Source organism: Anomalospiza imberbis, chromosome 3, assembly GCF_031753505.1.
Source record: "Anomalospiza imberbis isolate Cuckoo-Finch-1a 21T00152 chromosome 3, ASM3175350v1, whole genome shotgun sequence".
Taxonomy (NCBI): Eukaryota; Metazoa; Chordata; class Aves; order Passeriformes; family Viduidae; genus Anomalospiza; species Anomalospiza imberbis.
Genome location: NC_089683.1, coordinates 94,022,404 through 94,041,498, shown reverse-complemented (window position 1 = coordinate 94,041,498; position 19,095 = coordinate 94,022,404). Strand labels below are relative to the sequence as shown.

General features: G+C 41.1%; 1 protein-coding gene across 8 annotated transcripts in view; it reads right to left on the bottom strand.

The window, feature by feature from the left end:
* The window catches only part of EML4 (EMAP like 4), a 146,911-nt gene that overhangs the window by 82,372 nt on the left and 45,444 nt on the right, over nt 1-19,095 (bottom strand). For 3 of the 8 annotated variants that reach the window (XM_068185831.1, XM_068185833.1, XM_068185834.1), the window contains exon 1: nt 4,264-4,428. The exons of 2 other annotated variants lie outside the window; for them this stretch is intronic. In XM_068185831.1, coding sequence (XP_068041932.1) covers nt 4,264-4,330 — 67 coding nt within the window. In that variant the 5' untranslated portion in view covers nt 4,331-4,428. Of the gene's footprint in view, nt 1-4,263; nt 4,558-19,095 lie in introns of those variants that run through there. 3 more of the 8 variants (XM_068185826.1, XM_068185832.1, XM_068185827.1) reach the window with 2 other exon arrangements.

Below are 19,095 nucleotides of genomic sequence, written 5' to 3'. Positions count from 1 at the left end.
CTGGCCAGCTCTGGCCAAACAGCCCTTGGAGCTACTCTGCCACCACACACACAACATAACCCCAGCACAGAAACTGCACACCATCAGTGCAAACCACTCAGGGTGACACTTGCAGCTCTGATTTTCACCTCTTTAATCCAAGAAAAGTAATCCCAAAAATACCTTAATGCTCAAGGCACTGTGATATTTATTTACCAAATAAGTCAAATCCTGCAAAAACCCAAAGGGTCAACTCAAACCAGGTTCTCAGGGAAGTGAACACTTCCTTTGATGCATTTAATAGGTATCAGAAATTAGACCGTGGATATTACCATGGTTTTAAATGCTTCTGAAGACCTTCACAGGCAAACAAAGGCAAACGCCAACAAATTAATCCATTTTTAGAACATACAAAGAACAAAAAAGATGCTGGAAGAGGAGAGCAAAGCAAGAAGACATGTCTAAGTCCTCTTTTTATGAAGCACAAGGGCATCTTCTCAACATGCAATAAAGAGCTGTGACTAATGGCTGTCATGTCTGGTTATTCCTTCTTCCCTGCTCACAGGGCAGGAGCTGCATGTCCAGAACTTTTCCTGTATTCCTTTGCAAGTTCTGCTCTCAAAGTTGCTCTGGCTCCATGCAGAATGAGCAGGTTGAAGATGCCTGCTGCAAGAGGGAAGTTTCCAATGCTACCTCTTTCCTGCTGAACTTACTTCTCTGTGTCAAGCAGGGATGTGACGTAGGGTCCATAAAGATACTTTTTTAATCGGGGTATTACTCAAAATTTGAGAGCAAAGACTTGATACTGAGAAAGTGTTTGTGGTCTGAACCTTTCTAGCTGACCTTTAATGACAAGTTTGCTGCGTCAACTCTACCTCTGACATTTCACCAATTTCGATACTTCAGCAACTTCCAAGTGTGGCTTGCAGTTACTTCAACTCGGAATTACATTCTGCAACTGCTAAAAAGGCTAACCATTACCCTGCACAAGTCATATTATCCTCTCAACCCCCTTCTGATGACTAATACATGTTCCTAGAACTGCTGGGAGCCAGCTAGAGCTCTTAACTGGCAAAAGAGAAAAAATGTTACCCAAAATGATACTACAGTTTTAAAAGGTAACTATGAAGAGAAAGAAAAGAGACTTCTATGGAGGCACGGTACTGGGCTTCTAAATAGTGTGAGATGGAAACCCCTCCAACCTCTATTATATACCTCTAGTATTTGAAATTTTTTGTTGTGTACACATAGCACTGCATGCACTAGAAAGAAAAAGGCTCTTATAACACCCAAATACCTACAGCACAGTCCCTTATGTCAGATACTAATTCAAATTAAATACTTTTGCACCAGCACCTGTGCAGGGAAGCAAGGCAGCAAGAACAGCAGTATGTGCCAGCCACTGTCACTGCCTGCCAGCGAGGCAGGTGGCAAAGCCACTGCCAGTCAAGGTGTCCTCCACAGCACAGTGACAACCCCTTGCCAGAGGCACCAAGCCCAAGGCAGACTCAGTGTCACCCCCAGAGAAACCCCACAGAGCCACTGATAGAACCCCACCATTGCCATCAATGTCTCCAGAAACTGGCCAAACCCCACTGTGAAAAAACCCTAAGCAAACTCTCTACAAGGTTTAACATTAAAGACAAATGCATACAAATCAAGAGTCTGAAAGCAATCAAGCTTAAAAATAGTAGGATGTTGGAGTTTGTTTTTTTTGTCCATTTATAAATACCAATTTCAATGCCAAGTGTCACTGGAGGTGAATATTTAATCTAGAAGCATGCCAACTGAAGATTTGTTTGCAGGTAAATATTTTCCTTGGTCAAACTGAAAATTTCTGTCCTGATCTGTATTGTCTGAGATAAATTCCAGCCCATATCCAATTTGATAGCTATGCTCTTCCTAAGGGACACGTCTTTGCCTTAGCTTTAATTATAAAAGGCTAATTAGAAAAAGGAAAAAAAAAAGTATTTCCTACTGAACTTTTGAAAAATTTTGATTAAATTGCCTATCAGCACTTGTACCCCATATGTTAAAAGGAAATGCTAGTTGTTTAATGCTGAATTAGGAATGAATTTTTAGCTTTGGCAAGAAATGGGCAATTAGAGGTATGTACAATGACGCTTGTGCACAAAACAAGTCACAATTAAAGGCAGAAAAGTTCCTATGGCAAAGTGTATCACTGTAGGATGCTTATTAAAAAAAAAAAAAAAAAAAGCTATACCCAAAACCCTCACTTGAAATACCCTACTGTTAGTATAAAGCCTAAAGCTCCGTTAAATAAAGCAAGAATGAGCATGTATAGCCCAACAAAAAGAAGAAAAAAAAGATACTTTCTATAACTTAATCTCAGGCATTTCCATACTTGTTACTAATGCAAAGTTACTAAAAACCCTCAAGGCTGAAGTTAGAAATTTCACAGGAACAAAGCACTTGTTGATTCTCCATTATAGCAGTTTCTTATCTCTCCATCATAGCAGTTTCTTATCACTCTAACTTTACACCCAAGCCAACACACAGTCATTGGAAAACGTGATATAAAAGTGTATTAGGTTTAAGTGTACAAGTAGGAATCAAGTTTTAAATCAACAAAACACACTACCCTGCTAAGAATATCCAAAGCCACATTTTCTTTCAATTAAAAATGCCAACCCTTATACCGCAAAATGTTCAGTCTTTTATCAAGATTTTAGAAAAAATAATTTCCTAAGACACAGAAAAAAGTTGAAATAGAACATAGGCATTCATAAAAGAATGCGTTTCTTGATTCTTATTTTGTTGGATTCCTATACAAATCTCAAAGGTAAGTCCATTATGTCCCACTCCCTTTGGAACTTCAAGATATGCCTCAAGCTAAAGTTTGAGACACTTACATTTTGTACAGACAATCACAGAAACTCCTGTTAGCCATTAAAGTCAGTGGAAATGTTGGTCACATAAACCTCTACATACTGGTAACAAAGCTCCAAGCTATAGCCATAAAAAATGCTGTTCTTTTGAATTTTGTTCTGAAGACAAACAGCTAAACATTAGCTTTTCTTCTCTACAGTAAAAATCCTTGCAAGCCTGCAAAAAAAAATCACATAAAGCACTTAAGATGCTAACATTTCCAATTTACCCTCCCCTCTTTCTTGAGGGTTGCAACATCTTGAATTCTAAACCAAATGCTTGGAATTCTGAAGCATATGAAGTACAGTGCACATTGTTCACTTTAACAAAGTACACTATAGCAAGGTCATTCCTTTCTTCCACTAAATGCCCATAGAAATCTACGCATTAAGTGCTTGTTTTTTCTTGTTTAAAGAAAAGTTTTCTGCAGACCATCATATTTTCGGCCGTACGTTTCACATGCAAGATGCTGCGTTTGTATCCAAACTGCACGGCATGAATCAGCAAACAAAGAGCGGGCGCTCGCTGATGTCTGTTTCATTCGCAGTAAAACACCTCCACTCGGTGTGCAAGAGGAACACGCTTTATCTCTGACAGGATTTCTTGGTTAGGGTTATTTGGTTGGTCTTTTTAAGACCATATAGTTTCGGTAGCTACAGTCAGAACGCCACAATTAGTTACCTAATTCGCACTCAAGAGAGGCTGTTTTAAGGGCAGCTGTTTAAAGAAAGGAAATATGCACTGAAATATTTCATTTTTCCTATGACACTGGTAAAAATAATGGGAGAATGGGAAAAAGCCCTTAGTTCTGAAGGGCAAAGACAGGTTCCCCAGACAGAGAAAGCTGCAGCAGGCGCAGTTCTGCTCTCCCCAAGCTGAACGAGCCTTTACTGCCGCCTGCCTGAGGCCCCGCGAGTCCCGCCGGGGCTTCCTCCGGCTCTTCCCTCGGAGAGCGTCAAACCGAGAGGTCCAGAGGAAAGGCTGGACACGCCAGAGCCGCCCTTCCACGAGGGCTGCGAAAGGTCCCTCGCACCAAACTCTTCCCTGTCCCAGCCTCAGCCCCACGCTCCTCCGCGCCTCCTGTCCAGCCAGCATTAGCGTCATCTTTTATCGCCCTGTCGCCTCCTCTGCTATCCACACACTTTCCGATTTTTTTTACTTGTCGTTTTGTCAATTTCTCGCGGTGCGGATGCCGCGCGGCAGCGAGCCCCTCAGCCCCTGGGCAGGAACACCTTGCGGGCTGCTGACGGGGGCGCGGAGCCACTCTCACACCTCGCAGGGCAGAGCCTACCCCGGCGCTGACAGGCTTCCCTTTCTGCCCTGCGGGGATGGGAAATGCGGAGCGGAGAGCGCCGGGGATCACCCTGAGCGAGCCCTCCCGGCGCGGTACTTTACCCGTGCAGAAGGTGGCGAGCGCCGAGGGGTCGCAGGCTGCGGCCAGGCAGGACAAGCCTTCCTCCATCCCCGCGGCCGCCAGCGGCGCCGAGCCGGCCCCGCCGCGCCTCAGCGAGAGCTCCCGAGCCCCGGCCCGGCTGGCGGGCACCCAGCACACGGTCCCGGGCCACCGAGCCCTGCTGGTCCCGCCGCCCGTCCCCCTGTCCCGGAGCGAGCGCGGGAGGCCGGGGGCGGGCCGGGCCGGGGCCCGGGGAGGGGCCGCCCGCAGGCGGTGGCCACGCGCTCGCGGCGGCTCCGGCCGGGGGCCGCGGCCCCCCGGGGCCTGCTCGGCAGGGAAGAGGAGCCCGCCGAGCTGCCTCCGAACGGGAAAGCGGCAGCTGCTCGCACACGGGCAGGGTCCTGCCCCCTCCCCAGCGGGCACCGCAGCAGTCGGGAACCGACCTCCCCGCCCCGGTGCCACACGGTGCTCACGGCCAGGGGCACAGCGCTGCACGGACCATCAAGAGCCCACAGGCATCCGTCTGTCCGCCCTCGGGGCATAAAGAACCACCAGCACTGACTAACGACAATACCCTGGCAGATGCAGATAAACCATTACTGCTTCAAGGCATGTCTGTCTGTCAGAAACGACACACATCTATCTATCGTCAGCCACAGCGCGACACGAGGAGTGACAGGAGCAGTGACACCGGGAGTTCACACGGGGGGAAGAAGGGGGCAGCAGTTCGCTCAGTATTATATTGGAATATTTTTCACATGACATCGTTTCGAGACGAAAAAGCAATGACATCACTGGCAATATACTCCTATCCATTATATGAAAACTAAGCAAAATATCATGGCTTAAAAGCAGCAGCTTCGCAAAGCTATCATTCTGTTCAGCAGAAGGGAACTTGTATTACAAATGCATTACAATCTATTTAATGTGATCATGATTTTGTCTGTCTTGCAAGACGAAGCACAGCCAGATGAGAACTAATGAATGCAACATGTGTTCATTCTTTTGGTAGCCGTGCCTGAAGCCAATTGGCAGGACGACTACAGCAAGATAAATGTCAAAACAAAACTATTTGTGAATATTGTACTGCATGTATTTTGACTCTTCTATCATACTTGAAATAGTTTATTATTTTCGAGATTTGCAAGCATATTAAATAACTGGATTAAAGTTTCGATTTCCAGAAAACAGTGGGATAGTAAAAAAAAAAAAGGGGGAGGGGGGAGGGGAAGTCTGTGTCTCCATTCAAAAAACAAGGAGGGGCAGCACTTTTTTTCCACCATTAGAAACAGCTGATGATAAGGTTAACAGGTTTGCAAGAACACATATAATTAGGACAGCACACAATTGGTTTTGTGTGTTTTCCCCAGGATTAACAATCTACGTAACTACGGTAGTATATTTCTTTTCCAGCAGCTCCTGATCGACTGGAGGAATCGACCGCTGCAGTGATCTAAAAAAAGAGATGGCAGTCAGCTGAACAGAGCTCTGCAGCATGAAGTCAGCCAGACAACTACTGTGATTAATAAAAGGGGAGAGGACTAGGAAACTGCCTGGTGGAAGATGATAAAGCGTAAAAGGCAAGGGCATACAGTGAAGGACCCTAATGAAGCCATGGGCCTCAACACACAGCTGTGGCACTGGGGTTGACCAAGAACTCACGTTCCCAACTTCTCCCAACCCCTATGTTGCATCAAGTCATTAAACAATCTTAATTGCAAGATGAAACATTGAGTCTTATCTTGGGTGGGTTGGGCAGACAGACTAATTTAACACACACACTTTGGTATCCTTTCAAATTCAACATACTTCCCAATACAACTATGAAGCCTTGGAAGAAGTGACAGGCAGAATGCCCCATGAGGCCAAACAGACATTGTATGTACTAGTTAGATCAGTGCCAAGAGCAGAGAGAGGCTTGATTTGCAATCTTAAATGGCCATTAGTGCTCTGAACAATGACACATTACATGCCACTGGCAAAAAGCATCCACCATAGTTCACACCAATACATTTCTTCCAGAATATATCAATTTTGAAGTAAGTAAATCACATCATATTAAAAAGGTTAGGCTCTCTTACTGTAAAATGAGTATGAAACACTGCTATTTCTGGGCATCTTAAACTGAGCTTAGTGTCTGCTCCATCAAAAAAAAAAAACCCATAAAGGATGAGGCAAAAGGAACCAAAGCAAATGTCAGAGTACCGTCAGCACGATCCTCAGAACTATAGCTTTTGAAATAAGATTTCAGAAGGTCTAGTGTATACAGCTCACCCTGCAAATGGCAGAAGGACTCTCAACCCCCCCATCTCTTGTTCCCTGCTCAGTTGAAGAATTGACCAAAATTCCTCAAATTACCTTTAAATCTCTCATGACAACCACCTTACCTCCTCATTAGGATTTTTCACTCTTCTCTCTCTGGCCCTTCTATCATACCTGTCCTTCTAAGCCACCTATCTTCAACAGTTATCTCTACACTTTTCAAGCCTAAGTACAATCTCAGGTCCCTCTTCCCTGCTGTTACTTAATGTGAATGGTGGGTGATGAGGAAGTGCTTTTTAAAGCATTTTATATAGGCACAAATAATGAAAAAATTACTTAAAATATGGCACATACCAAAGTTAAACACATACACAATATAAGTATTTACTTAGGAAAAAACTCTCAGATTATTAGCAGTGCAAAGTGCATTGCTACACCATGAAAAAAACTAACACTCTTCAATCTAACAAAAAAAAAAAAAAAAAAAAAAAAGCCTGGAAAAGACCAGGAATGGAGCTCTGTACACTGTACAAGTACAGATTAGTTCATTGCTTGTTTATCCCCAACATACATATATTTAGGAACACCACACATCTGGTGTTGTTCAGAACAGTGAACATCCCAAAGACTGCAGCAGCACCAGTACAAAAGGAATGATTTTAGACATACTTCAGATTTTCAGGAGTCAAAAAACACTCCAATGTGTCTTTTCTTCAGAGGAGGGAGCAAATGGCTCCTCCTTTTTGAAGACAGCCATAGGAAGGCATGAACTTTTCAGAGTCACCACTTGCATGTGAAGAGGAGGACAAAGCAGGTCTCTGTGGGTTCCTTCTCAAAAATGACCTTCCAGTCACCCAGAGCTAACTGACTAAATCAGAGGTACCCCCACCAAAGTCACCACGTCCCCAGCTGCAGAACAGACACTTGTACTGAGGATATCTTTAGTACTGAAAGAAAGAAAAAAAAAAAAAAAAAAAAAAAAAAGAGAGGAAGATTATCTATTGGGCTTCCTTGGCAAGTGATATTGCTCCTAAGAAAGCACCTACCATATGAAATTTGGAAACTGGTTTTCACAGAAATAGGGTTTCTTCATTTCCTCCAGATTTACGATATTTCACATCCAAGAGTTGCTACATGAGGCAATCACAGTGTTATATTCCATCCAGGAGATTACCGAAAACTTTCCCTATCTACCTTTTATTCATAAAACCTGTAATTGTACCTAAACATCACAAAGTGGTAACTGTAGTGACACTAGTTTAATGCTTGTATTGCTGTTCAACTGCAAGAGGGCAGCACTAGTTAATTTTGTTTCCTCATACATAGGAAATCAACCATGCTTCCACTAGCAAATGATCTTTCAATTATTTTGCTTTCTTCTTTCTGAAAAGAAACTGTAGCAACTGTTTCAGTTGCCAATTAACCTCATTTCCAAACAGTATCACCCTTCAGCAACTGCCTTCATTAGCTTTACCACACAGAGAAGAGAGAATAAAAGTAATTTCTTTAATAACCACCCAATTCCTAGAGCCTTTTATTGTTTTATCTTTAGGAGGAAAAAGTTTCTTTCAGTTTGTTTTTAAACTCATGTTATATCTGCTATCACCTAGCAAGCACAACAGACCAAAACCATCTTATCAGGTGAGACAAAGTAATTAAACAGTTTTACAAGACACACTTTGGTTAAGGATGCTCATTGCATCAAGCCTGTTTCCAGCAGTATTTGCGAGGTTTTCAGAGCCTGGTTAGTGAGCTAAAAAGGACAAGGATGATCTAGCAGGACCCAGTGCTCCCACTAACACCTGTGGGATGTGGCAGCTTCTGCTCACTCTTCTTCACTCCAGGCGCTGTAATAAACCCTAATAAGGTTCCATTCGCTGAAGCATTAATTCCAAGAGTGATGAAAAGCAGGACCTTTGACTGGGATTAAGGTCACTTAGAGTTGGCATACAGCAGCATTACTGCTAAAATAAGTATCCCTGCCCTTCTCCTGCATCCTTCCCATTCTCATCCTGCTCCTGCCAACACAGCTCATGGGAAGCACACCAGGAGACTGAGCAGCATGAAACTTAACTCATCAATATCAAAACAGGGAAACTCACCAGGCCAGTCATATTGTGTATGGCACAATGAGCCATGCTGCAGCAGCAGGGAGGTGGCAGCACCCTCTGGAAAGAGTGGTGGGAATAGTGTCTGTCAACAGCAGCTCTGCCCATGGATGACTTAAGGAGATTGTGAAACAGCTACATTTGTAAATCACATTTCATTGCCAGAAAACCGAGCAAAATGAGAACTGATACGGAAGAGAGCGAAGTCCCCAGGCAAGCTGTTGGAGGGCAGCATGCTGAAGAGAGCACACAACAGTGCCTGAGGCCCTTCCCTTATCACTCCTTACTAGATTAAGCTAAGCTCCTTCATCCTATGGCATTTTTCTCAAATGAGCACACCGAAAACACAAGGAACAAGAGGTGTACACCAGATCTTAAAATTTGTCCTGAGGCTATCCTCCACAACTAAACCATATTCAGCTTGAAGCTAAACCATTCCAAAACTAGATCAACCAACCTAGGAAAGTGATCTGCATGGGAAAATTTATTTTATATTTTGTTGTCCAAAAACACATTGCCTGTTTTGAAAAAAAAAAAAAAACCTGCAAACAACACAGAGCCCTCCAAATGCAAATGCCTGTTTTAAGAATAACCACAGGAATGCCTATTTTTGTCAGGGGGGTTTGCTGCTGCAGCAGCTGTACCAACACGACGGAGGTGGTGGCAGGCTGATGTGGAGTGTAGGAAGGGTGGCAATGCGTAAGGCTGGTATTTCCCTGAGCTTAACACCAAACCACAGCTGTAGCATGCCTTCCGCTGCCTGCCTGGAGCACTTGCACAGCAGACTGCTTGCAGCTGCCTTCCTGCCTATCCAGTAGACAAGATGAAAAAGTGTTAAATCTAAAACACAGGCACAAAAAGGTTTTTCCTCCTGAAAATTCGTGTTGGGTATAAATTTCAGACCATAGTTTGGACCACATAAGCTAGGTTGTGGCCCATGAAAATGTGCAACCCTGTCCATAAGGAAACAAAGAGTCTGAAGAGTAGCATCCTTGTTAGAAACAGCCTGTATCTTTGTGGAGGTAATCACAGTTTCATCTCTGATCAAGAGCTGAGCTTCAAACACACAAGATTTCCATAAGTGGTATTTTTAAAAGTACAGGTAAACTGTACAAGGTTTTTTTATATGACTCATTTCCAGTCTCTGAAAGTGATCAGCAAAAGTTTTATTAATAATAACAACTAACTGGTGGTATTAGTTACATCAAAGCTATGGTTATGGATGAGCTATGGTGAAATGACTGCTATCTAATTATTTAGCTTATGCCAGCAGAAAGATAAATATTGCTTCTGCCCTGCAGAATTGGGGAAACAGCAGTGCAGAGACCATCTATGAACTGTTTTCCAATAAAGCACTTACAGGATAAAATATCTAATTCTAGAAATACAACACTGCTTAAGAGTTGTATATCCTTTCAGAAAATGATTAAATGTCATTCTTGCAGGTGAAAGCATCTCCAGATGCTGGCTGTTTCCATTAACATGTTGCTGCAATTGTGACTATTTTTACTGCTGTTAAAAGCAGTAAAAAATAAACAAGGAGTTAAAAAGCCAAGAGAATTTGAAAGAGCACACTATTTATGACAGCCACCAACAAGTTTCTCGTTTACTATCCACTGTGAAGTGCTGGGAAGGTATAAAAGCCTTTATGAAAAAACCCTGCCCAAAAAGCACAATCCTTCCCACAAAACTAGTTCTGATTAAGGATGTCCAGCCCAGGACTTGTGGATGCACAGAGGGCTTGCACTGAGGGTGACCAGCTCAGCTGTGCGCTGGGGTGACATGTGACTGCACTGCCATCACCCCACCCCATCAGGTGGCTCAGACATATGGCAAGCCATGTAATGAGGGACAAACCTCACAGGTGCCAGTCTGGCTTCATCTACACCAATAGGAACAGCTTTTGGCTTCCAGATTTCTGCATAGCCAGCATAACCCAAATCTTCCACCCGAGGGGTGGGGTGATCGTCTCCAGTTGTGATCTCACAGCATCTCTTATTTAAATGTTGCCTAGTACATGCAAATGTGATGTAGGTGTCAGACCTTAAGCTATTACTCCACTTCAGAGTCTGACCTTATCAAAAGATCATTTACAGCCATGCAGTTTTGACATATTATATATAGCAGCTGTACAGCCCATAAATTAATTACCCTTCTGATGGCACAGACTACCAAACAAAGTGGTTTAAAGGGAATCTGTAGGAACAGCTTTATATCCGTGACACTCCTTTAAATTTAGTTGACAACAAGATTTTTGTACTCTTAAGGAAAATGGGTCACACTAATACACATCATGTTTTATTTATAAATGTAGGATTGAACTATTGTGAAATCCCCAGGCAGGGTTTATGACCTTGGAAAAACACACAAGATACACATTTGTGTTTTTTCAAAAAGGCAAGTGTGGAAATTCCTGTTTACTTCTCTTGCTTTTCAGTAGCTTTCTCAGCATCCTAAAACTTGGTGAATATAAAATGCAAAGAACAAGCCATGCTATTCCCACAAACTGCTTGATAAAAAATTGTCTTTAGAAAGAATCACATTGATCCACACACAGAAGTCAAAAGAGACCTTTCAACTAAGTTAAAAATAAAATCTGCCAGACTAGAAGTCATGCTTACTTGAAAGTCTGAGTAACACTACAGACATTAACATGTGGACATTCTTCCTTCCTGTAGGAATAGTAGTATCACAAAAAACCTGGCACAACTGACACCTTTGCCAGCCTCTCTCTCTGCAGAGTAACCAAAGGACATTAAGAGACAAGAGTAATGGCACCCCACCATTTTAACTGGTAGCTCTTTCACAGGAGTTGAGATCAATGTCAACTCTTGACTACAGAAGTGTGTTGGTATTGCCAGAAAACAAGCATTCAATAGGTCAGAAAAAATAATTTCTTCGTCTGGATCACCAATCTTCTTATGACAGCTAAAGGTCAAAGCAAGGAGCAAACAGGCTAATTTCAAAGAGGGAGAAAGAGAGAAAGGGAACTGTGATGTGCAGTAGAGGTCTAAGGGATCTGACATACTAAACAGCTGTGTCAAGACAAGGACACACCATTCTACAGGGGAAAAACATCACACAACAAAAAATGGAGAAGGTCCTTGATGGTTTTAAGAAATGCAGTTGTATTTTTCAATAATCCAGCTTACCAAAGATTCAGAGACTGACTAAAGGTCAGAAGCAGCAGGAGTTTGATGATATCATATTACCTAAGAGGCATTTCCACACACTGTGGAACCACCAGCCCCAACATATGATCAAGCTCACTATGTCCTTACTTCACCACAGGAAACTCCTGTACTCCAGATCTGCCTAGTTACCGTCATGTAATAAAAGCTGAAAAACAAGAGAACTATCTAGAACACACTGAAATCACAAGTTTTAAAGTCTCAAAAGAAGAGTTTACTCATCTATTCCTTGAGAAGGATACAGTTCATGAGCTAAGTGAATAGAATACTAGGGGTCACAGGGTTACAACTAAAAGCAACTTTGCTAGCAAAAGACACAACAGTACTGACTGCTCTAAGCTCGCAGCATCTTGGGATAAGGAATAAACTATATATTTGCATACAAAGTAAACTAAAAAAATAAAAAAATTTTGTGCACTTTTTTTTTAATACAGACTACAGAAGCATTTGCTTTTTTTAATATGAAAGAGCTTGAAGTTCATAGTATTCATCTAACTAGCTGCTAACATGCAGGTTTATACAATGAATCACAGAATGGTCTGGGTTGGAAGGGACTTTAAAGCCATTTAGTTCCACCCCCTGCCATGGGCAGGGACACCTTCCACTAGACCAGGTTCCTCAGAGCTCCATCCAACTTGGCCTTGGACACTTCTAGGGATGGGACATCCAAAGCTTCTCTGTGCAACCTGTGCAAGTGCCTCACCACTCTCACAGCAAAATATTTCTTCCAAATACTGAATCTATACCTACTCTCAATTTGAATCCATTCCCCCTTGTCATGTCACTACCGGCTCTTGTAAAAAGTCCCTCTCCATTGTTCCTGTAGGCTCCCTTTGGTTACTGGATGATTACAACTATGCCACCCCAAAAATTTCTCATTTCCAAGCTGAACAAGCCCAAATCACCTAGCCTTTCCTCAGAGGGGAGTAACAAGCAAAGATTTTTAGTCAGAAACCTGACAAACACCTTTACACATAGCTTCTTTTAATCCAAGTTTCAGGGATTGTGTGGGTTTCGTTTTTAAGAACATACAATTCAGAACATACAATTTCCATTTGAAATATAAGCTACAAAATGGACTACAAATACTTTCTCTCATATCAGCTTGCACCATGTTTAAAGCACTCCACAAAACCAAATGGAGAATTACAGAACTCTTAAATGCACTCAGTTACACAGATTTTAAATTATAAGCATAATAAAGCATCATTACATTTAGTCTATGATGCTCTTTAGTATCCCAAATTTTTAAAGTAAGCGACACCTGACCTCAAAACAGTCTTGAGACATAAAAGATGTCCAAACCTTAGTAAAATGATCTAAATTAGTTAACAGAAATATTTTTTTTTCAAATTATATACACCAGAGGTTACATCTGACTGTTGAATTATTCAGTCCAATATACAAGTTCCCAAAAAAACGCACATTCCTCTTTTTTTCTGTCCTCAGGCCAAAATAATTTATAGAATGCTCAAGAAGTTTTAGTCAAAACAAGATAAAAAGACAAACAGTAACAGTGATTTATTTATCAACAGGTCTGTAACCACCATAGAAGCTTATAGAACACTGAGCACCAGACAATGTTACAATGTCAGTGTAAGTTTTATTTAGTAGCAATTTTTTTGCCTGTAACCTCTATAAACAGGAAGACTCAGCTATTTCCTTCAACTAACTGCTAGTGACTTAGTATCTTAAAACAGACCACAGGAAAAAAATCTGCTTGAAAGTAACAAACTTGCAATGCTGGACATTTTATTCTATTTCTCAATGGCCTGTACCTACAGCATGAATATGTGTTGATTTGTTGGATTGTTTGTTTCTGAGGGTTTTTCCAACACAAATGAAGGTGTCTACAGGAAAGCATGCACTACCAAATTCTCCTGAAGGATATCAGAACAAAAGGAACGGTATTAGACAGCAATGAGAAGATGGGCTTAAATACCGAGAAAACTCCAGTCCTCGTTCCTGAAGTTTTCACTAAATGTTGCATGTTTCTTTAGGCATCATTTGTGGATGCATCCCACTGGCAATGTAACAGATTTGAAGTAAGCTCTTCTCTATCAAACACACAGTTTTTCACTATTCTGTCAAATTGCTCAATATTCTGCCACACCCTATGAAAATAAAGTGTAAAATTTTACTACAGCAACTACAGGATTTAATGAATTGTTGCAAGTCACTTTTGCAGCCTTCCTACACTTACATAGCTCAGACATATAACAAATTTGCATAGACACATTTGTATTGCAGAACTAACCCTCAAAACCACCTTGTTGAAGGTCTGTCAACCTGCAAGGTGGCTCACAAGGAGGCAGGTCCTCCCAGCTCCTTTAAAACAAAGTTAAGAGAGAGCAGTTGAGGACTGCAAATGATTATACTTCATATCTTTCAAGATTTTTCTTAACAGAAGATTTATACCTCAGTGATTTTCTTTGCTAAGCTCTTGACAGAATTCAAATCACTCATTTTATCTCACCAGAGGAGAATTACTTGATTTAATGAGTAACTCATTTGATGGGTAATCAGGTAAATGATTTTATCTGTTTCATTGCTATCAAGAGGTCAGCACTACCTTCCATTAAGGCAAATTACAGGTTTTCAAGCATACCTGCAATCAGATGAAATCAAGTTTGTTCTTGCAGCATCCTCAAAGCCCATAGAGGATATATGCATTGGAGGGACATGGGGAGAAGTGGAAAGAGGAGAATTAAATTAACCAATAATTTGGAGGAAGCATCTTACTGTTTTCACTGATGAAATCAGATCTATGCCATTAATAAGGACATGGGAGAACATGGCTTATTTGCATTGTCTCCTTCCTTTTCTCATTTATAAACCAATTGCTATTCTTATGCAAGATAGGAAGGAACATTGGAAGGAATGTACCAGCAAACAGTAAGCTGAGTTTGTAATCCAAACTTAACCACCCACCTGAAGAGCCACACAAAGTGGTCTGCAGTTATGCTACATCTGAGACCACTGAGCAAGGACATCACATGTAAACATCAATGTATGATGAGTACTTAGTCTATTTAAAGAAATTACTTTTTAAAAAATAAAAATAGCATTAATCTATAGTCACCATAATGCTTAAATGTTAAAGAGCTGTTTATTTCCATGAAGCCCTCCAGCCTACAAGAACACAGCTCAAAGCAATACCTTGGGCTGCCTGTACTCCATACACACATATGTGGTGTAGAGGACCTTGATGCAGGTGGGGACAGCAGAGTGGCTTTCCAGCACAGGTCCACTCCCCTGCAGACAGGATGGAGTCAGGCAGTGGCTGTGGGAATGGAGCTGACCATTCCTGAAAACAGTCCAGAAAACACTTGCAGATAACTGCTTGCAAGGTACCTCTCTGCTCTAAAAGGATTAAGTGTGGAAATAGCTTGTACTTGGCACAAACCTCTGAGTCAGGAGTTTTGTTTAGATCATTAGCAAATTAGCAGTTTAAAATGGATTCACTGTTGGAAGATTTGATTTGGTAAGAAAGTTTTAGATCCTACTGCACAATTTAGCAGGGAGGAGCCTGGCTGGCAGCTGTGCCTGGGAGGAAGGGGGGCACAGCTCTGAAGACAGACCACCTTGTAAGTGAAGTAAGGAACAGGCTAAAAACCTGGCAGAAGCTCCAGCTGACTGAAAAGGGAACCAGGACTCACCTCCAGACTATTATACTTTATGCTCTGACACAATTTAACATAACATGGCAAATTTCAACAAGTGATTACAGTAGGTAGCCTCGTAGCTACAAAAGTATTTAGAAAAACAACGTTTTATCAAAAACACACCCTAATAGCATTTGGACAACTTGGGCTATATTAAATATTAAATGATGCTTTCACTGCTTCATATAAGGCATCATGTTCCCAGTGACTGTGTATCAGAGCTACTTTTGTAAAAAGAATAGCTATTAATATTGTTACTCCATCAGTTTAAAAAATTGCTTTTGAAAATTATTCAAGTACTTTGATTTCCCATACTGTTTTTCTAGGAGAAAAAGAAAAGTTAAATAAATTCATCAAGATGACAAATCCAGTCGTATGCCGACTTAATTGAATTACAAAAAAAAACTGCTTTAGAGTACAGTACTAGATTTGCTTTTGAAATGATCTGTTGTTAAAAGAGAAGGAGTATGGGAGGAATCTCAGCCTCCTATTGAGAGGTGGTGGTGGGAGTTTACTCTACAACTGCAAAAGTATATTTCAATATTTGGTGTAGCTGAAGCAGATGAGTGAGGTTGTCTGCTGTGCAGAGCCACTGGGTAGCAGGATCTGTTCAGAGATGCACTTTGAACAGGACAGCCAGACAGTGCCAGGTTAAATTAACTATCTTTGTTTAAACTGTGTTCTGAAGACAACCTCAGAACCCAACTTACTGGGAAAAGGGCAATTTGTCAGTTAATTCAAGATACTTCCCCCACACATATGTCTGATCTTCATGCTTTTTCCTTTTGCAACTTCGAAGGCTACTAAATTTCCAGTTTTGTTAAACAAACACACAAATTCTCTTCCTTACACTTCACAGCTTAATCAAGCATGGCCTTAAAGAATACCAAACTGTTAAAACATCCCCGATGAAATCATATCCATTAGCAGTAGAGCTGATGATGTTTAAAAAAAAAAAAAAAAAAAAAAAAAAAGGTCCCAAACCAAAAAAACCCAGCAACATATCTGGAGCTGTACAAAGCCTCCTCTACCAGGAGGTTCAATTCCTGGATATGCATCTCTTGGTAACGTTCACTTGACTTTGGCTTACTTGAGAATTCATAACAAAAATGAACAAAAGCCTCTTATTTTTATGGACCATATCAATTGTTCCAATGCATGTTGATCCTATCTTCTACAAACAAAGCCAGGATTTAATTGCACTGGAGCATTAAGCAGAAAGCATTTAAAACTCTTTTCTGTTTAACCTGTCTGAATTGCAAGTGACTGTATCAGAAAGGACTGAAGCATGTGTCATTCTGAAAAATAACCCACAGTGATATACATGGGCATGTACAGTACCAAAGTCACTTCATAACACATAAGCAATAAAAAAGAATTATGAGTTTGCCTTTCCAACCTTCACAAAGATTAGCACAGTTTTAGGTTCATAAAAAAATAACCACATACCTTGCTCTAGGCATTGCTGACATTGCTGGATTATTCCCAACACATTTAGGAAGGGCTGCACAATGACAGCAAATCCACATGTCTGAATTACCAACGCAAAATTCCTAAAGTTCCAGTTTAAGCCAGACAAGACTGAGTATTTTTTGCTTCTATTCATTCTTCTAGATGTAAGCTGAAGTTTTGAGCCCATTACATTTTTGTAACTCCTTTGTAGATATTGAAAACAAAGAAGTAAAAAGAAGTAAAGCAAATCAACGAAAATAAACTCATGGTTTTGTTTTTTTGTTTTTGGGTGGTTTTTTTTTTGGTTTTTTTGTTTTTTTTTCCAAAATAAGAGTCAATTTTCCAATCCACTGGAAAATCCAGCAAGGTAGCAATTTATTAGCCTTGCTGAAAAAATCAGAGGTCCAGGATTCCAGACACACAAAGTCAAAACCAGCACACGAAACACATGAACATAGACCACCCTGCAAACCCTCCTAGTGATGGGATGGATTTCCTTACTTCAGCCAGTATTTCATTTCCCAAAGCTCACACTGACCAAGGCCCCCCCAAGGCACCCTTGGCTGCCCTGATCTTCCTGCCAAAACAAGACAAGAGCTGCTTCCAGCTCTGTGCCAGACATGAACGACACACCAGCCCCATGATGTCTCCAAAGCAAGGACAACCTCCTGGGGGAACCATGGAAGGAAAAGCCATAAATTCCTTGCACATAGGGTCCATTTCCAAATTCCTCCAGGAATTTAAAAAATGTCCTTAAAACTGCTTACTCCTCTTTGACAATATGCACAAAGGTGATGATTCCACAGGTCTGGGAATAGAGAAGGTGCCATATTGGCATGTTTGACACTAAGGACCAGGCAGGAAATAAAATTTAGGGGACGTTAGCAAAGAGGGGAGAGCAGAATGGCAAACAAAATGCCTTTATTTCCTTTCATCCTGTTTTTGCTTTTCTTGCCTATTTAAACCATAAATTGTTGATGACATTAACTGTTTTCAGGCTCTTACTATGCTAAAAGAGGTGCTTACATGAAAGAACATTTTTTTTTATTTTTTAATCTAGTAAAATTCTCCTAGTATTTCTGCCAAGAAACAAATAATCTTAGTCCAGGATTTTTCCCAACATACATAATTCTAGTCCCACCTGCACATCAAAGAGACTGAAAAAAACAGATTTAAAATTTACTCTTCATTATACTCTCCAAAAAGACCTCGACGAAAGTGAAACCTACCCCTGGAACAGCAAAGATTAAAAACATTTATTTCAAATCCTTATTTCTTGCTTTTACCTCTTCCTAAGTCTAAAAACAGTTCAAAGATCTGGCAAGTAATCCTTCTTTTGTCAAGTGGCAAATAATAAAACTCAACAAGATTTGCACTTCTCCAAATAAAGGCTAAAGGCTCCCTTTCTTGACAAACAGGACCCGATTACAAAACTCCCTAGATCTCAACATTAATTCATCTTAAAAATAATCTGCTTGTGGGGTTGAGCAGGCTCCTTAATGAGATGAGCAAACAAAATCCCACCTGCACAGAAGACCAAAAAGGAGCCTTGAATATTGATTTATCTCTATGCAAACCTGCACCCATGACCCACAGAGCCAGGCACTGACCTGGCCCCTCAGAGCAGCTCACTGAGGGTCATAAAGGACAAAGCAGCACCAAGACAGGAGATGACCACTGCAAAATTCAGCTGAGTTACAACATGGCTGCACCTGTTCAGTGACCATAAAGGAAAGGAATTACTGTGTCAAGTGAGATGACAATATTATATTTATTAATGAGTTGCTTTGGGGTTCAAAACTTCTGAGATCCTTTCTCTGATATGGGGACATTACATTAACATTAAAAAAATGCTCACCTGTTAAGGAAGCAGCAGCAACAATATACCTGGGGCTACTTGAATACTAAAGTCTACAGACAACATTAGGCAGAAGTTTCAACAGCTGACAGTACTGAACATTTTTCACATAGAAAATAATCTGAACACTCTTACTGCACATGCTGCAAAGATAAATCGTGGAGCATTAAAAGAAGTTGTTAGACAGGATGTGTCCTACTTCCTCTTCCTTCTCATTGAAAACTAAATAACATAAATCACAACCAGTTATTTCAAATGTATTCAACCCCCACCATCACTACTTGCTAATGCTTTCCCT